General features: G+C 37.4%; 1 protein-coding gene across 2 annotated transcripts; it reads left to right on the forward strand.

Moving 5' to 3' along the window:
• The first annotated feature begins 4402 nt into the window (after positions 1-4402).
• Positions 4403-8492, forward strand: LOC104090210 (receptor-like protein kinase HSL1). Of its 2 annotated transcripts, XM_009595261.4 has the most exons (4): positions 4625-4765; positions 4966-5018; positions 5582-7749; positions 7901-8492. In XM_009595261.4, the coding sequence occupies exons 3-4, from the start codon at positions 5700-5702 to the stop codon at positions 8272-8274; spliced, it is 2424 nt and encodes an 807-aa protein (XP_009593556.1). In that variant the 5' UTR covers positions 4625-4765; positions 4966-5018; positions 5582-5699; the 3' UTR covers positions 8275-8492. The 2 variants fall into 2 exon arrangements, with proteins under 2 accessions (XP_009593555.1, XP_009593556.1); XM_009595260.4 differs by having other exon boundaries at positions 4403-5018.
• Positions 8493-16550: the final 8058 nt, after the last annotated feature.

Genomic DNA, 16550 nt, shown 5'->3' on the forward strand with positions numbered 1-16550 from the left:
AACTTCCTCTCTAAAAACTTTTCGAACAATGCCACTTGTTCGAATTCGTCTGTCGTGGATTTGGTCGTGTCCTTCTCTTCCGGTACCTGGAAATACCTTGGTACCTGGTGGGATTCCGACGACTCATCCCCTTTGCCATCTTAGTTTGATTCGGGAGCAGGCATCGGTTCCTATAATTGCTATGTCGTGTGTTCCTTCCCTTTACTGCTGGAAATCGAGACCGCGTTCATTTTCCTTGCCACTAGTTGATCTCCTCTTATTTGTTTGATTCTCTCTAGAGTTGGGAATTTAAGAAGTTAGTGATATGTTGATGGTACGACCTTCATCTCGTGCAGCCATGGTCTACAAAGAATTATGTTGTAGCCCATGTCGCCGTCTACTACTTCAAATAAAGTAGTCTTCATGACCCATTCAACGTTCATGGGCAGCAAGATCTCCCCTCAAGTTGTCACACTTGCTAAGTTGAACCCGACGAAGAGCTTTGTTTCCGGAATGATGCTTCCGGTTAGCTTGGCTTGCTCCAGCACTCTCCATTAAATAATGTTGGCTAAACTTCCTGGGTCCACCAAAACATGTTTAATTTTAAAATCTAGAACATTAAGAGAAATTACCAGGGCATCATTGTGCGGTAGTAGAAGTCCATCGGCGTCCTCCTTTGTGAAGGTCATATCATCCTCGGCGAATTCCCAGAGTCTCTTGCTATGAGTCACCGATACCTTTGTCTTTTTTATTGCTGAAAAGGTTACACCGTTAATCTTGTCCCCCCTGAAAATCATGTTGATATTTAGTCGAGGAGGGTCTTCTCCTATCTTTGAGGGCTCTGTGTTGTCCCAGTTGCGGCCGTAGTTATTTTAGCCCGGTCTCTTAAGAACTCTTTGAGATGGCCGATTTTCAACAACGTTGCCACCTCCTCGCGCAGATGTCGATAGTCCTCAGTCCAATGGCCGTTAGTCCTATGATACTCACACCATAAATTAGGATCCCTCTGACTGGGATCATATCTTATCAGTCTCGTGAATCGTGCTTTCTTGATGTTCCTCATCGGGGATACCAGCTCCACTATGCTGCCATTGAAATTGTATTCGGACAACCTTAGATAGGTGGAGTCTCGGGAACCCAATACCTCTTTATCTTGCAATGACCTGCTATTCCGGCCATGGTCAGTTCTTCTATCGGGAGCGAACCTATCCGCTGACCGGAACCCTTTGCCGCGTCCTTTGACCCTTTCGTAGGGCAAAAACTGGACCTTAGAAGATCGCCGATCTATATCAAAATCATCCTTTGATTTATCCCTGTTCTTTTCTCGATCCCGACCCTTGGTTGATGCCGAAAACCCGAGCTGATCATCTTCTATTCTTATCTTTGACTTGTAACAGTTATGTACATTCACCCATGTAGTCGCATGGAACTGAAGTAGGTTTTCTTTTAGTTTTCGGGAGGCGTCGGAGCTCCTAGGGTTCTGTCCCTTAGTAAATGCCTCACCTACGCATTTATCCGGCACGATCGGTAGCAACATCCTTTCTTTCTAAAACCTGATTACGAACTCATGCAGCAATTCGAACTCTCTTTGCGCAATTCTGAATATGTCCGTCTTCTGGGCATGTACCTTCCTGGCCCCGGCATGGGCCTTGATGAAAGAGTCTACGAGCATCTCAAAGAAATCTATTGGGTGTTCTGGTAAGAGTGAGTACCATGTCAGGGCCCCCTTCGTGAGGGTTTCTCTGAACATCTTCAGCAGGACCGATTCAATCTCGTGTGGAGCCAAGTCGTTCCCTTTCACCCCCGTTGTATAGGTGTGAAGTCCCATCATATTTTGGTACATCTAGCATTTTGAATTGCTTCGGAATTAACTCTGATGTTGCTCTCAGTTTAAATGACAACTAGTATATTTCATTGAGTTCGTTCCTTTCAACACTGGCGGTGCGCCTGGAATTTTATCCATTCAGGCATTTATTTCCCTCATAAATCGCATGTGCTCGATTTTGAAGGGATCATTACTATTGTTGTCACCAGATCCGCTGCCGATCCCCCCGGCCTCGTCGAAGTCGACCTATCGCCTCGGGGTGTTGTTATCAACCCTTTGTGTTGTTTGATTCACGGGAGCACCGGGAGGAACTGGATTTCTTCCATTCGCGTTGTTGGAAGCACCCGCCAACGCTTGCCTTAATTCTGTCATGACCTGGTCTTGCCGTGAGAGATGGTCCATGATGGCCTTTTGTTGTTCTCCTAAGATCCCCACTATTTCCGTAACGTGCTCGACTTTAGCATCGTCAGGAGTCGCCTCACGTTCGTGTCATGGATATCGCCCGCCATGAACCGGCGTGGCTACGTCCTCCTCGTTGTGGGTTTCGCTGATCGAATCCTCGTGTTGAGGCAGATTTTCTTGTGCCTCAATATTGTGTGCGATGTTGCCATTGTTAGCTGCCATCTTTTGCGATTTTTGCTAAAAAACAAAGAATCAAACGTGTTAGTAATAGATGCAAGGATCAACTCAATTACGCAATTGTCTAAGGCCCACGGTGGACGCCAAATTGTTTACCCGTAAAATAGTACAGTTGAATTTATAGCGTGGTTTATAGATAAGCGAATTGATTTGATCCCAAAATGATAAATAAATTAAATAAAATGTAAGACTTAGCGTTGAAATCGAGATAAAATAGCAGACAACTTGGTTCCGGGAGCAAGGCTTCCGAAGGCAACAATAGGAATATCGTTAGACAGAAAATAAAGTACTATTATTTAGCTTGGAATAATGTGTAGCATAAGATTGCTAGAATTTTTATGTCTTACAATGGCTGTTGAAGTCACTATTTATAGATATACTTAGGGAACAAGGTCCGAGGATCAAGCCCCTCTTAAATGACGATATTGAGGGCCATTGATGAGTATGTAACGGCAGGTCATGAATGCCAAAATTTCCTGGAACGGATGCGTATTTAATATTGAGAAATATTTTTCATTGAATGTCATCTGGTGGTAAATATTCGTTTGTCCTCGTTGATAATGTTCTCTTCGGGGTTTATCCGGTGCCAACTGAAGCTGTTGTTCTCGGTATTGACTTCCACTCGCTTCGTCTTCCGTCTATCCTCGATTCCACATGTCACTTTACCATTCGAGTATTTAATATGAACTGATTTTACTCTATATAGATGTTTGTTTCTGTTGTTGTAGTATACTGGAAAACTTGTCTCATAAATATCGGTATATGCTAAAGAAACAGCTTCAGAACCATCACAGACGAATTATGCATTTGGTAGGGATGAGAAAGTTTTCCGTTGAAAAGTATTTTACTTTGAGAAGTAGATTTCAAGATAATTTTCCAGCGAATCATATGATTTCTCCACTAAGTGTTGGAAAAACAAAGTACAGTATTGTTAAATATGGGAAAACAGAAGTAAACCATGAGTCTTTGTGGGAGCTAGGCCGCTCTCTTTTAAAAGATTCAAAGTTCACTTTTTATGTTCAAAGGAAATAGAACTGTGAGAGTCCCCACAGCCACACCAAATTGTGGCAGTGAGACTTTTACTGCTGAATATTCTTCTAAATACTGCTTTCTTTCCTTTTCAGTTTGACTACACATACATGCTCAGTTACTGCTCTTACCACTAATTAACCGCAAGGCATGGGGAAAAATACAGTTCCATTTGCTCCAATTCCCAAAAGTACTGAACCTTATGCATTTACTTCCATTCAGTAAATAAATGAAGGAAAATTGCTTTCCTTCTAGCTTTATTTTAACTAGGAATACATTCTTATTGAGTTTGCCACCAACATTTTACACATGCAATGAACTGGAGGTAGTATTTCACTAATGTTTTAACTGGTCACTAATGGTGAAACTGAAACTAGTATATAAGCAGTCAGAAATTTCACGTGTTAAATATAAAGAAGTAAACACGTAAAAAAATTTAAAAAAATTAACATAAAATATTATATATATAAAAATAAAAGTTTAATTTAGCTATACAGTATATAAGCATCAAGAAAATATGGCAAAAATAAGTTGCTCTTTATTAATATCCCTTTGTTACCCTAGTCTCGTGAGGTAATACTCTCAGCTGCAAATTTCTTCGACCCTTTTTCAAAATTATTGTTAAGAAAACGTGAAATGAATATCATGCTAAATCTCTTTACTGTAGTGATTTACTCTTTTATTTTGACCATAACAACCTAACTACTAACAGCAACTTTATGAGAGAATTTCTTTTAACTTAAAATAAAAGGAGGACACTGTTTTTAACAATAACAAGAATAGTAGGAGCAATTAATTATATGGACAATATCAACATCACAAAAAACAGTAGGCCCCAAACAACTTGGACTAAGTTTTCACATTAAACCACCCCTTGTCCTTTCCCAATCCTACAGTTTCCCAATAACTCATTTTTCTTCCCTCAGTCCTATAGGCCGCTGTCTCATCCACCCCTAAACTAAAGTAGAAAACAACAAACTAAAGGCTAAAGCTACATTCTTCTCCTATCTCTTTCTTCACAAATTCCCTCCAAAATTTACATTACTTAAACAATTTCAGCAACATCCATTTCACCATTTTTATATGATACTTATAACATAAACAATTAAACATCTTTTCTCTTTGCATGAAAAGCCATGCAACTATTCATCTTCTTTTTGAGTACTCTGCCTTTGATCTTTGCTTTAAATCAAGATGGGCTATATCTGCAAAGACTAAAACTTTCTCTTTCCGACACAGAAGGTGCATTTTCTTCTTGGTCTGAACAGGATCCTACCCCCTGTAACTGGACAGGTATCACTTGTAACGACGCGCCGTCTCCCTCCGTTATCGCCGTTAATCTCTCCGGCGCTTCTCTCGCCGGACCCTTCCCTATATTCCTCTGCCACCTCACTTCACTTTCATCCCTCTCTCTTTCCAATAATCTTATTAACTCTACTCTTCCACTTTCTATTTCTGAATGTCGTAGCCTCACTTACCTTGACCTTTCTCAGAATCTCGTCGGTGGCCCTATTCCTGAAACAATTGCTGATCTGCCTTACCTCAGGTACTCAATTTGAAGCTAAATTTCACATTTCCCCTGTTTTTCTCTTCAAAATTTCTTACTGTACCAATTATTTTCTCTGTTTCAATTTAACGTGAAACTCTTTTCTTATTATATGCATTTTAATCTTTATAAATAATTCAACTTAAACTTTCTATTTATTATGACTTGTTTTAGATTACAAGTTTTTAAAGCTTTTTTTCTGTAAATTTCGTGTCCAGTCAAATAACAGGACTAAAATTTAGTCATATATGTGCATTTAGTCTGTTTAGAGGTGAATAATGGGATCTACAGTCGATGTATTTTAAATGAGGATGATTTTATTATATGTATATATTTTAAAATTTATAGACGCATCTGAAACTGTAAGCATTAGCATTTATATTATGTACTAGCTGTAATCTATTTTGAGATGTGTATTTCAGTAAAAAATAATGAAAACATTTCTCTCTGCTGTTAGAGATACTCCAAATTATTGAGTACTTGAATAAATGCAGATGGAACAAAATGAATGTTGAACATTAATATAGCTGGTACTCCACCTAACTTGTGATCTTTTATTGCAGATACCTTGATCTTAGCGGGTGCTATTTTACGGGAGATATTCCGGCAAGTTTCGGAAAATTCCAGCAACTGGAGACTCTTATACTGACTGAAAATGTTCTTACTGGTAAAGTTCCTGCTATGTTAGGTAATGTAACGAGTCTCAGGACAATTGAACTCGCTTACAACCCATTTGCACCGAGCCAGTTTCCTCCTGAACTTGGTAACTTGACGAATCTTGAGACATTATGGCTAAGTATGTGTAATCTTGTTGGTTCACTTCCACTTAATATTGAGAAATTGAGTCGATTGACTAATTTTGATGTGTCCAATAATAGACTCGTTGGGTCAATACCAAGTACAATTTTCCAGCTTAATAGTATTGTCCAAATTGAGCTATACAATAATTCCCTTACTGGATTTTTGCCTAGTGGATGGTCTAACTTGACTAGATTGAGACGATTCGATGTGTCAACTAACAAGTTAAATGGAACAATTCCTGATGAGTTGTGTGAGTTGTCACTTGAGTCACTCAATTTATTTGAGAATCAATTTGAAGGTTTATTTCCAGAAAGTATAGCTAAGTCTGCTAATTTGTATGAGCTCAAGTTATTCTCTAACAGATTTTCAGGGTCATTGCCTAGTGAACTAGGAAAGAACTCTGCTTTACAGTATCTTGATGTTTCGTACAACAAATTTTCTGGTAAGATTCCAGAAAGTTTGTGTGAAATGGGAGCTTTAGAGGATCTTATTATGATTTACAATTCGTTCTCCGGGAGTATTCCAGCTAGTCTTGGTAACTGTCGGAGTTTGAGACGTGTCAGGTTTAGGGGTAATCAGCTATATGGGGAAGTCCCTACTGAGTTTTGGAGTTTGCCTCAGGTTTATCTTTTAGACCTTTTTGGCAATGCATTTTCAGGAAATATATCACACATGATTTCTGGTGCCAAAAATATGTCTAACCTGCAAATATCAAGAAACAAACTCTCAGGGGTTATACCTAGTGAAGTAGGAAAATTGAAGAATTTAGTTGAGTTTTCCGCGAGTCATAATGAGCTAACGGGAGAAATTCCAGGCACATTAGTGCATCTAGGTCAGTTAGGAACCCTTGATCTTAGTTTCAATGAGTTATCAGGGGAAATCCCCTTGGGAATTCACACAATGAAGCAACTCAGTGAGCTTAACTTGGCTAACAATGGGTTTTCGGGGAAAATTCCAGAAGAAATTGGGACTTTGCCAGTGCTTAATTATCTTGATCTTTCTGGGAATTACTTCTCGGGTGAAATCCCACTCAGTCTGCAAAGCTTGAAGCTTAATAAGCTAAATTTGTCTAATAATCGTCTGTCGGGGACTGTTCCTGCATTTTTCGATAAGGGTGTTTACAGCAATAGCTTTCTAGGAAACCCAAGTTTGTGTCAAGGTGTTGCTGGTCTTTGTACTGCTAAAAGTGGAGGAAATCGTGAACGATATTTGTGGGTGTTGAGAGCTATCTATACAATTGCTGGCTTTGTTTTTCTTGTTGGGATTGCTATGTTCATTTGGAGGTACCAGAAATTCAAGAAAATTAAGAAAGGAATCACTATATCAAAGTGGACATCATTCCATAAACTCGGATTCAGTGAACTCGAAATACCTGATGGACTAGATGAAGCTAATGTAATTGGAAATGGAGCTTCGGGAAGAGTTTACAAAGCTGTCTTAAGCAATGGTGAGGCAGTAGCAGTTAAGAAGCTATGGGAAAGATCAGTTAAAGATGAAACCGGTTTTGGTGCACTTGAGTCTGATAAAGATGAGTTTGAAATGGAAGTTGAAACTCTGGGTAAAATTAGGCACAAGAATATTGTTAGATTGTGGTGCTGTTGTGATACTGGGGATAGCAAGCTCTTGGTATATGAGTACATGCCGAATGGAAGTTTGGGCGATTTGCTGCACAGTTGCAAAGCCAAATTGTTGGATTGGCCGTTGAGATTCAAGATAGCTTTAGATGCAGCTGAGGGACTCTCTTATTTGCACCATGATTGTGTTCCTCCAATTGTTCACCGAGATGTTAAGTCAAACAACATATTACTGGATGGTGAGTTTGGCGCCAAAATTTCAGATTTTGGTGTGGCGAAAATTGTTAAAGCAGCCAGCAAAGGTGGTGCCGAATCCATGTCCGTAATTGCTGGTTCCTGTGGTTACATTGCACCAGGTATTGCTTTGTCCAAACGCAAACTATATCACTGGCTTTAATCATTTTCATGTATACTTTGACAGTTGTAACTTAGTTTTTGGAAAGGTTGCAATTTCATTTAAAGTGACCATAACTAATGTACTAACTAGTAAAATTTCATTGACTGCAGAGTATGCATATACTCTTCATGTGAATGAAAAGAGCGATATTTATAGCTTTGGAGTGGTCATCTTGGAGCTGGTGACAGGCAGAAGACCAGTTGGTCCAGAATTTGGGGAGAAAGATCTAGCTACTTGGGTACGCACCACCTTGAACGAGAAAGGAGTTGATCAGTTGCTCGACCCAAATTTAAATTCCACCTTCAAAGAACATATATGCAAAGTTCTTGATATTGGTCTATGTTGTCTTAACCATATTCCAGCTAATCGCCCCTCAATGCGCAGAGTTGTGAAAATGCTCCAAGAATCAGTTCCTTATAATGTGCCAGGGATGGTAAACAAGAATGGTAAACTTCTCCCTTACTTTTTTCCAAAGTCAGTCTAGTTAGATCAAGTAATAGAGCAGTATGTTTCCTGTCAATAATTAGCAAGGAAGAAACTGCATAAGTGGAACTTAGTAGTCTTATCTAGATTTAAGCATCTTGTACTCTTTGGATTCTGCAAATCTTTATGATTCTATTGGATCACAAATACCAGGTAGGGTATTGAAAGTTCTTGCTTTTTGACTAAATTCTAATACTAAGATAAATTATTCTTATTTAATGCTTTCAATTAAGTTTTGTTCTGCTTCCTTCCATCTAATTTTGTTCTTGGATTGCCGTTTGTTGTTGTTGGTGGTGGTCTTCATTTGCCGCCCCTCATTCACTGAAATGGGGCCTTTAGAATTGTACCTCTACAGGCAAAGTGCCAGTTTTCATTGACATTGATACATTATGTGGACTTTTGTGGCTGACTAGAGATATTTAACCTCTTTGGTGACAGTCATTTGGGATATGCAATAATTAGGATAGCTACCTGATTATTTAATGAGGCAGCATGAGTAGTTAAAAAGGTAGTTCTATTTAAGTTGAATGGCTGAAAGGAATTTGGGTTTGAATTCTGCCATGAGCTAGTGGGAACTAGGAAACACATTGAAAATAACTTCCATTTTCTTCCAACTATGACTTGATATTCAGAATTGAATGATTGATTTGCAATACTGAAGGACCATAAATTTATAATGACAAAGGATTTAAATTCTATATAGTGATCATATTGTAGATATTTAAATTTTATTGGATTTAAATCCATAAAATTATTTGGACTGTACTTTAAATTCAAGGTATATTAGTCCAAATAAATATTACGGGCTAATATAGTTAGATTAATTATATTAGTCAAACACGTGTTAAATAAATGAGTCCAAATCTACTGGGCTAGCTCATTCAATTGAGCTACAAATGATGAACCCATTTCATTAGGCCCAATATGCCATCTTCCTAGAGGCCCAGTTTAGTGCCACGTGTCAAATGTTGTGGCACGCTACGTCAAACGGAAGAGCCAATAGGATCATGCCACGTCTCAAAATGACAAGGCATGCGAAGTCACATTAAAAGGCCAATAAAACCGCGCCACGTGTGCAAGTGACATGTTCTGGCCAATCAAATGCGACCTTGTCACACTTCAATTTGATTGTTCAGAATGAGTTTGTTCTTATCATAATTCTTTCCTCCCACAACTATAAATAGGGATCTTCATAACCCAGAAAAGGGACCAGAAGTTATAACAAGAAGACACAAGGAAACTCATAGATCAAAGGCCACAATTCTTTGCAAACCGCAAGTGTTCAAGCATTCAAGCACTTCAACACAAATTTCAAGTATTCAAGATCAAGAACAAAGTCAAATTAAATACAAGACGTTCAAGATCAAGGCTACTTGTTCGTGATATAATTCGTGATAACAATAAAAGTATTCGCGACGGATAAATCAAATTCAAATTCAAGATCAAACTCAAAGACCCTTAAATTTATATTGAAAAAGTAGAATCAGAGAAATTATAGAGATTGTAACACTCAAATTACTCGAAATCAAATACTACGATTATTGCAATATTTTCGGTCTCAATTATTTTCCTGACGCAAATTTATTGTCTACAAATTCTGGCACGCCCAGTGGGACAATCTCTACCTCTCATCTCAACTTTTCAATCACCAAAGTTCAAGAATATCGAAATGGCTTCACAGAAAATCAACTCCAGATCAACTTCTATTAAGGCTATTAATTTCAAGTTCTATGCTAATGTGGAAAGTATACTCGATGTTACCTTTGAAAGCTTTGAGCCAGTTACAAGGAGCAAAGCAAGCTCTTCAGGACAACAAGCACTCTAAGTGTCGTTCGTATCAACCCCTATTTTGGGATCTTCATCCTCAAAAGGAGTGAGATCTTCTGTAAGCACGTCCCAAAAAGGGAACAACGTCGCCGAAGTGATTGAAAAGGTTCTTGCCCAACTTAGTTTATCTAAGTCCAAGAAACCCTCCATGATAGCCGATGATGATGACTTGAGCACTAAATCTACTATAGCCTCCATTAATGCGCCCTCTGAGCTTTATCCCGATTGTGACCTATACCATTCTTCATCCTCTACGCCAATCATGCAGGCAATGGTTATTGAAGCTTCTACCATAGAAGAACAATTTGCAAATTTGATGAAAGCAGTTGAAGTCCTATCAAAGCGCATGCATGATCAAGATGCTAAACTTTCCAAGTTAACAAATAAATTGGATAGCATGGTAGAAGGAGAATCCACACAAATACCTTTAAATTTTCAAAGGTCACAAGAAAAAGGAGACTCTTCAGAAAAGCAAGCAACGACAGCCAAGGAGATCCAAGTCTCCGTCGTAGGTCTGATTCCCGTTGAGAAATTAAATGACTTCATCATGGAGGCTATCAAAGATAAGCCTGAGTCGTCGTCCAAATTATATGTCACATATGCAAAGCCGTATACGCAAAGAATTGATAACTTGAAGATGCATGCTGGTTATCAACCTCCTAAATTACAACAATTTGATGGCAAGGAAAATCCAAAAGAACATGTAGCGCACTTTGTTAAAACTTGCAACAATGTTGGAACGTACGGTGATTATCTTATCAAACAGTTTGTTCGTTCTCTCAAAGGTAATGTTCGATTGGTATATAGATCTCGAACTTGATTCTATCGATAGTTGGGAGTAGTTGGAGCAAGAGATTCTCAATCGTTTCTATAGCACAAGACGCATTGTAAGCATGATCGAACTTACAAACACTCATCAAAGAAAGGATGAGCTAGTTATTGACTTCATCAACCGCTAGAGGAGCTTAAGCCTTAACTGCAAAGATCGCCTTCGCGAAAATTCTGGCATCGAAATGTGCATTCAAGGCATGCATTGGGGTCTTCGATATATCTTACAAGGCATAAAGCCATGATCGAACTTACAAACACTCATCAAGGAAAGGATAAGCTAGTTATTGACTTCATTAACCGCTGGAGGAGCTTAAGCCTTAACTGCAAAGATCTCCTTCGCGAAAATTCTGGCATCCAAATGTGCATTCAAGGCATGCATTGGGGTCTTCGCTATATCTTACAAGGCAATCCGTGCTCATGATATGGAACTAAATATGGCCATAAGTGCCGATCAAGGGCTACATGTATCTGAGCATTATGACGAAGAAGAAGAAGAAGAAAAAGAACAAGAAGGCGAGGATAGGGGCAAGTTCTCATCCGAAAATAAAACCGAAGAGTCTATGCATGTCACTATGCTCCTCAACGCATGAGCCTAAACTGCAAGTTATAATGTTCCTTAACGTACGAGCCTAAAACTGTAAGTTATAATGCTCCACAACGCACGAGCCTAAAACTATAAGTTATAATACTCCTTAACGCACGAGCTTAACTGCAAGTTATAATGCTTCTTAGCACATGGGTATATATTGTATGTCACGAATCTCCCCAAGTTTGAACTAAATCTTTAAGATGTAAAGCTCTTCAAATTCGAGCAAAGTCTTCAAATTATAAAGCTCTTCAAATTCGAGCAAAGTGTTCAAGTTACAAAGCTCTTCAAATTTGAGCAAAGACTCAAATTGAAAGCTCTTCAAAGTCGAGCAAAGACTTCAAGTTGCAAAGCTCTTCAAATTTGAGCTAAATCTTCAAATTACTACGCTCCTAGACGCACAAGCCTAAACTGCATATCATGAAGCTCTTCAAATTTGAGCAAAATCTTCAAGTTGCAACACTCCTAGACGCACAAACCTAAATTGCATGTCATGAAACTCTTCAAATTTGAGCAAAATCTTCAGGTTGCAAAGCTCCTCAAAATACGAGCTTAAATTACAAATTTCTACGCTACTCAATGCAAGAGCATAAATTGCATGTTACTCCTGGCCCGCAAGAGTATAAACTGTGTACAGACCCAAAAATAATATCCGCTAGGTTAAAAATCTCGAAAGAGACGGCCTAGGCAAAAGTTAGAGCACTAAAAAAAAATTCACCCATTCTGAACTACGGTATGACTTGATCCTCTTCATCGAGGTACATAGACAGCTTAGAGTTTCATTCTAAGTTCAGTCGCATGAGTTCAAAAGATACATATTGCCCCAATCATTGTTTTAATGAAGCATGATAGAATATAATCAACTTGATTAGGACTTAAAAAAAATCGGGCTTACATGTATTCCTTCGTTGAACTTTGTGCCTTATCAAAGATTGATGGTTCAATGGGGGAAAGTCTCCGTAGAAAATTGGCATCTTTGATGTATGGGTGTAGTCTTTTAGTAGAAGGACAAATCTTCAAGTTGGAGTCTTTAATACCAAGTCAAGTTGAATTTATCTTGGCTGCTACGCCTTCAGTTTGAAGTATTCAAAGTCTGCCAAGTCTTAAAGTCCGTCGGTTTTCAAGCTCGTCAGTCTTCAAGTTTAAATGTTTAAGCCCTCTAAGTCTTCAAGTTGAAGTCTTCAAGTCCGTCAATTTTCAAGTTGAAGTTTGCAAGTCTTTCGGTCTTCAAGCTGAAGTATTCAAGCATTCGCCGGTCTTCCAGTTGAAGTATTTAAGCCCTCTAAGTCTTCGAGATGAAGTCTTCGAGTTGAAGTCTTCAAGTCCGTCAGCCTTCATATTCATTAGTCTTCAAGTTGAAGTATTCAAGCCTTCTAAGTATTCTAAGTTGAAGTTTTCAAGTCTGCTAATTTTTCAAGTTAAAGTTTAAAAGTCCACCGCTTTTCGAGATAAAGTATCGAAGTCTGCCAAGTCTTTAAGCCCATCAAATCTTCAAGTTTATCGGTTTCCAAGTTGAAGTTTGCAAAGTCAAACAAATCTTCAATGTTTTCCAAGTGTTCATGTCAAAGTAGTCAAGTCCACCAACCCTTCGAGTTGAAACTTTTTATTTTTCTAATCTTAAGGCGGACGTTTAAGTCTCTTTGCACCTTAGGTTGGCCTTTACGCGGGTTTGTCCTTAAAAAGAACTATAATTTTCCAAACTTAAGGTGGACGTTTAAGTCCCATTGCACCTTACGTTGGCCTCTTCGTGGATTTGCCCTTAAAGAATCTATAATTTTTCAAGCTTAAGATGGACATTTAAGTTCCTTTGTACCTTAAGCCAATTTTGTTGCGGGTTGATCCTTCTATGTGATGATGAGAATTTGTCCTTCTATATGATGATGTGGATTTGTCCGTCTATATGGTGATGTTGATTTTGTCCGCCTATATGGTGATGTTGATTTTTCTGTATGTATGGTGCAAGGGATTTTTTCGTCTATATATTGCAAGGGATTTATCCTCCTATATTTTGTGATGGATTTGATCCTTTTATATGTTGTCATAGAATTGGACTTTTCTTTTTTCTTACCTGAAAAAAAAAATCGCAAAAGAAAAGAAAATTACCTCGAGCACTAGCACCGGTCGCCGAAACAGGATTTAAAAATAAAACGACTTGAAGATGTCAAAAATTGATACCCCTTTGATGTGAGCGCATGGGGTTTATATAAGTTCTGGAAGTTGGCGCAAAAGAGTCTTTTGCCGGTGTGGGATCAACAAAAGAGGCGGCTAACAACTAGTTTCCATCACAAATTGGGATGCTATAATTTGATTCCTACTCAAACTAAGAAAATGCTAGCTGTGCATATTGGGTTTGGAATTTGACGATGATAGTCAAGAATGACAGACACGTCTCAAAATACATCTCGGATGAAGAATATCCAAGCGTTTCTTCTCTATATGTTAAGTGGAGCAAATTGTTTGTGTTTCCTTATTGGAGACAATAATGGTATATGCTTGCATCACCTCATTGGTATTTCACGTGAGAATTGGGACATTGGAAAAGATATAGTGCATTGTCTTTAGTGGCATTGTCTTTATTTTCATTCACAATTGATTTTGGATTTTACATGGGCATGTGGGATCCTGCATTAATCAAGTTGGAAAGTTTATCCAATTTTGCAATTGTATTAACCTTAAATAAAATAAGTTTGAAAATTATCGAAAGCTTGAGAATTGATAGAATTCATCCATATGATAAACAACTTGCAATTTGCACAAGTGTGTAAGCGTGGATACTTCAAGCCCGGTCTTTCAAAGTTTGATAAGTTGATATTTTGATAAGTTTTGAAGTAGGGGCATTTGTAGACATTTAAATTTTATTGGATTTAAATTCATAAAATTATTTGGACTGTACTTTAAATTCAAGGTATATTAGTTCAAATAAATATTACGGGCTAATATAGTTAGATTAATTATATTAGTCAAACACATAAGTGTTAAATAAATGAGTCTAAATCTACTAGGCTAGCACATTCGGTTGGGCTACAAATGATGAGCCCATTTCATTAGGCCCAATATGTCATTTTCCTAGAGGTCCAGTTTAGTGTCACGTGTCAAATGACGTGGCACGCCAAGTCAAACGGAAGAGCCAATAGGATCATACCACGTCTCAAAATGACAAGGCATGCGAAGTCACATTAAAAGGCCAATAAAACCACGCCACGTGTGCAAGTGACATGTTCTGGCCAATCAAATGTGGCCTTGTCACACTTCAATTTGATTGGTCAGAATGAGTTTGTTCTTATCATAATTTTTCCTCCCACATCTATAAATAGGGGTCTTCATAACCCAGAAAAGGGACAAGAAGTTATAACAAGAAGACACAAGGGAGCTCGTGGATCAAATACCACAATTCTCTAAAAACTGCAAGTGTTCAAGCATTCAAACACTTCAACACAAATTTCAAGTATTCAAGATCATGAACGAAGTCAAATTAAATACAAGACGTTCAAGATCAAGGCTACTTGTTCGTGATATAATTCGTGGCAACAATCAAAGTGTTCGCGACAGATAAATCAATTTCAAATTCAAGATCAAGCTCAAAGGCCCTTGAGTTTATATTGAAAAAGTAGAATCAGAAGAATCATACAGATTGTAGCACTCAAATTACTCGAAATCAAATACTACAATTATTGCAATATTTTCGGTCTCGATTATCTCCAAATTTATTGTCTACACGTGTAAAGTATCTTTATGATCAGTATAATTTGAACAGTTTCAACAGGTGGCTGGCCAGCCAACTGTTTTAGAGTGTCAATTCATGATTAATGTAGATATTTACCTGCAGCTAGTTTAAGTCCCCTAATTCTAAACTCCGAAAATGAAAATTTGAAGCCATTTTGTGTGATTAAGAGTCTCCTCCTTCAGCTAATTTACATAAATAGCCACTTTTGTAGTCTTATGTTTAGAAATGAACGCTTTTACAATATCGACCAGCTGTGGTTTGAACTTCTAAATTAGGCACTTGGTCTGAAGTTTAAACTTCAAAATCTAATACTAGTCAAATCGGGTATCTAATTTTGAAAGAGTCGCTAATTTATAAAAAAAAAAATACAACGTATGACACAGAAGTGGTCTTCTAGTGTAAATATCACCTTCATGATATGATCAAAACAGGCCAATCCCCGTCTGGACAAGAGATTCACGAGAAAAATCACAATTTGATCCTAATGAGATTTGAACCATGCACCAAACTTACATTTTGATTTTTAATTATCAGCGGCCATACCTGCTAATGCTTGTGGAAAAAAAAATGATAGCGCTTAATGTAATCATTTTTTGAGAAACTTATCACTATTTAATTTGGTGTATGCACGCAATTTAGTTTATTTAACTATATCTCCGTTTATCGAAAAAAAAAAAACTATATCTTCGTATAGGAACATCCAAGAAAAAGATACTATATGTGCCAGTATTATCATTAAGAAAGTTACTTTTTATGCGGAAAACTAAATAACTAAAATGTTATATACCCGCAATTTTTTGTAAAATAATTATCTTGATGAAAATGCCCAACATGCTTAGCAATTTATAGGCAATCATAGGCTGAAAAAGTTAATTTTAGTTTTGGTAACAAGGTGAATCACATTCTCCTACAAGTAACTCCCTCCATAATTTGTTGGGAAATTCGGAAAGTGAGATGCCAACCCTATTATGAACACGAAAATCCAAACTGAACTCTAATTCTAATTGTATTTTATGTAATATATCTAATTGGTCTAAAGTACTACTCCCTATGTTTCAATTTATATGATATTTTTTATTTTTCGAGATTCAAATTTCTTACTTTTGACTATGATTTGGATATAGGATTTTTTAATTTTTAAAATTATATATATATATATATATATATATATATATATATATATATATATATATATATATATATATATATATATATATATATTGAAAGCTACTTAAAAAGTATCATAAGTCATAATAATTAATAATTTAAAATATTTCAAAAGTATATGAAAATATTATGATAAAAAAAT

Source organism: Nicotiana tomentosiformis, chromosome 7, assembly GCF_000390325.3.
Source record: "Nicotiana tomentosiformis chromosome 7, ASM39032v3, whole genome shotgun sequence".
NCBI lineage: Eukaryota > Viridiplantae > Streptophyta > Magnoliopsida > Solanales > Solanaceae > Nicotiana > Nicotiana tomentosiformis.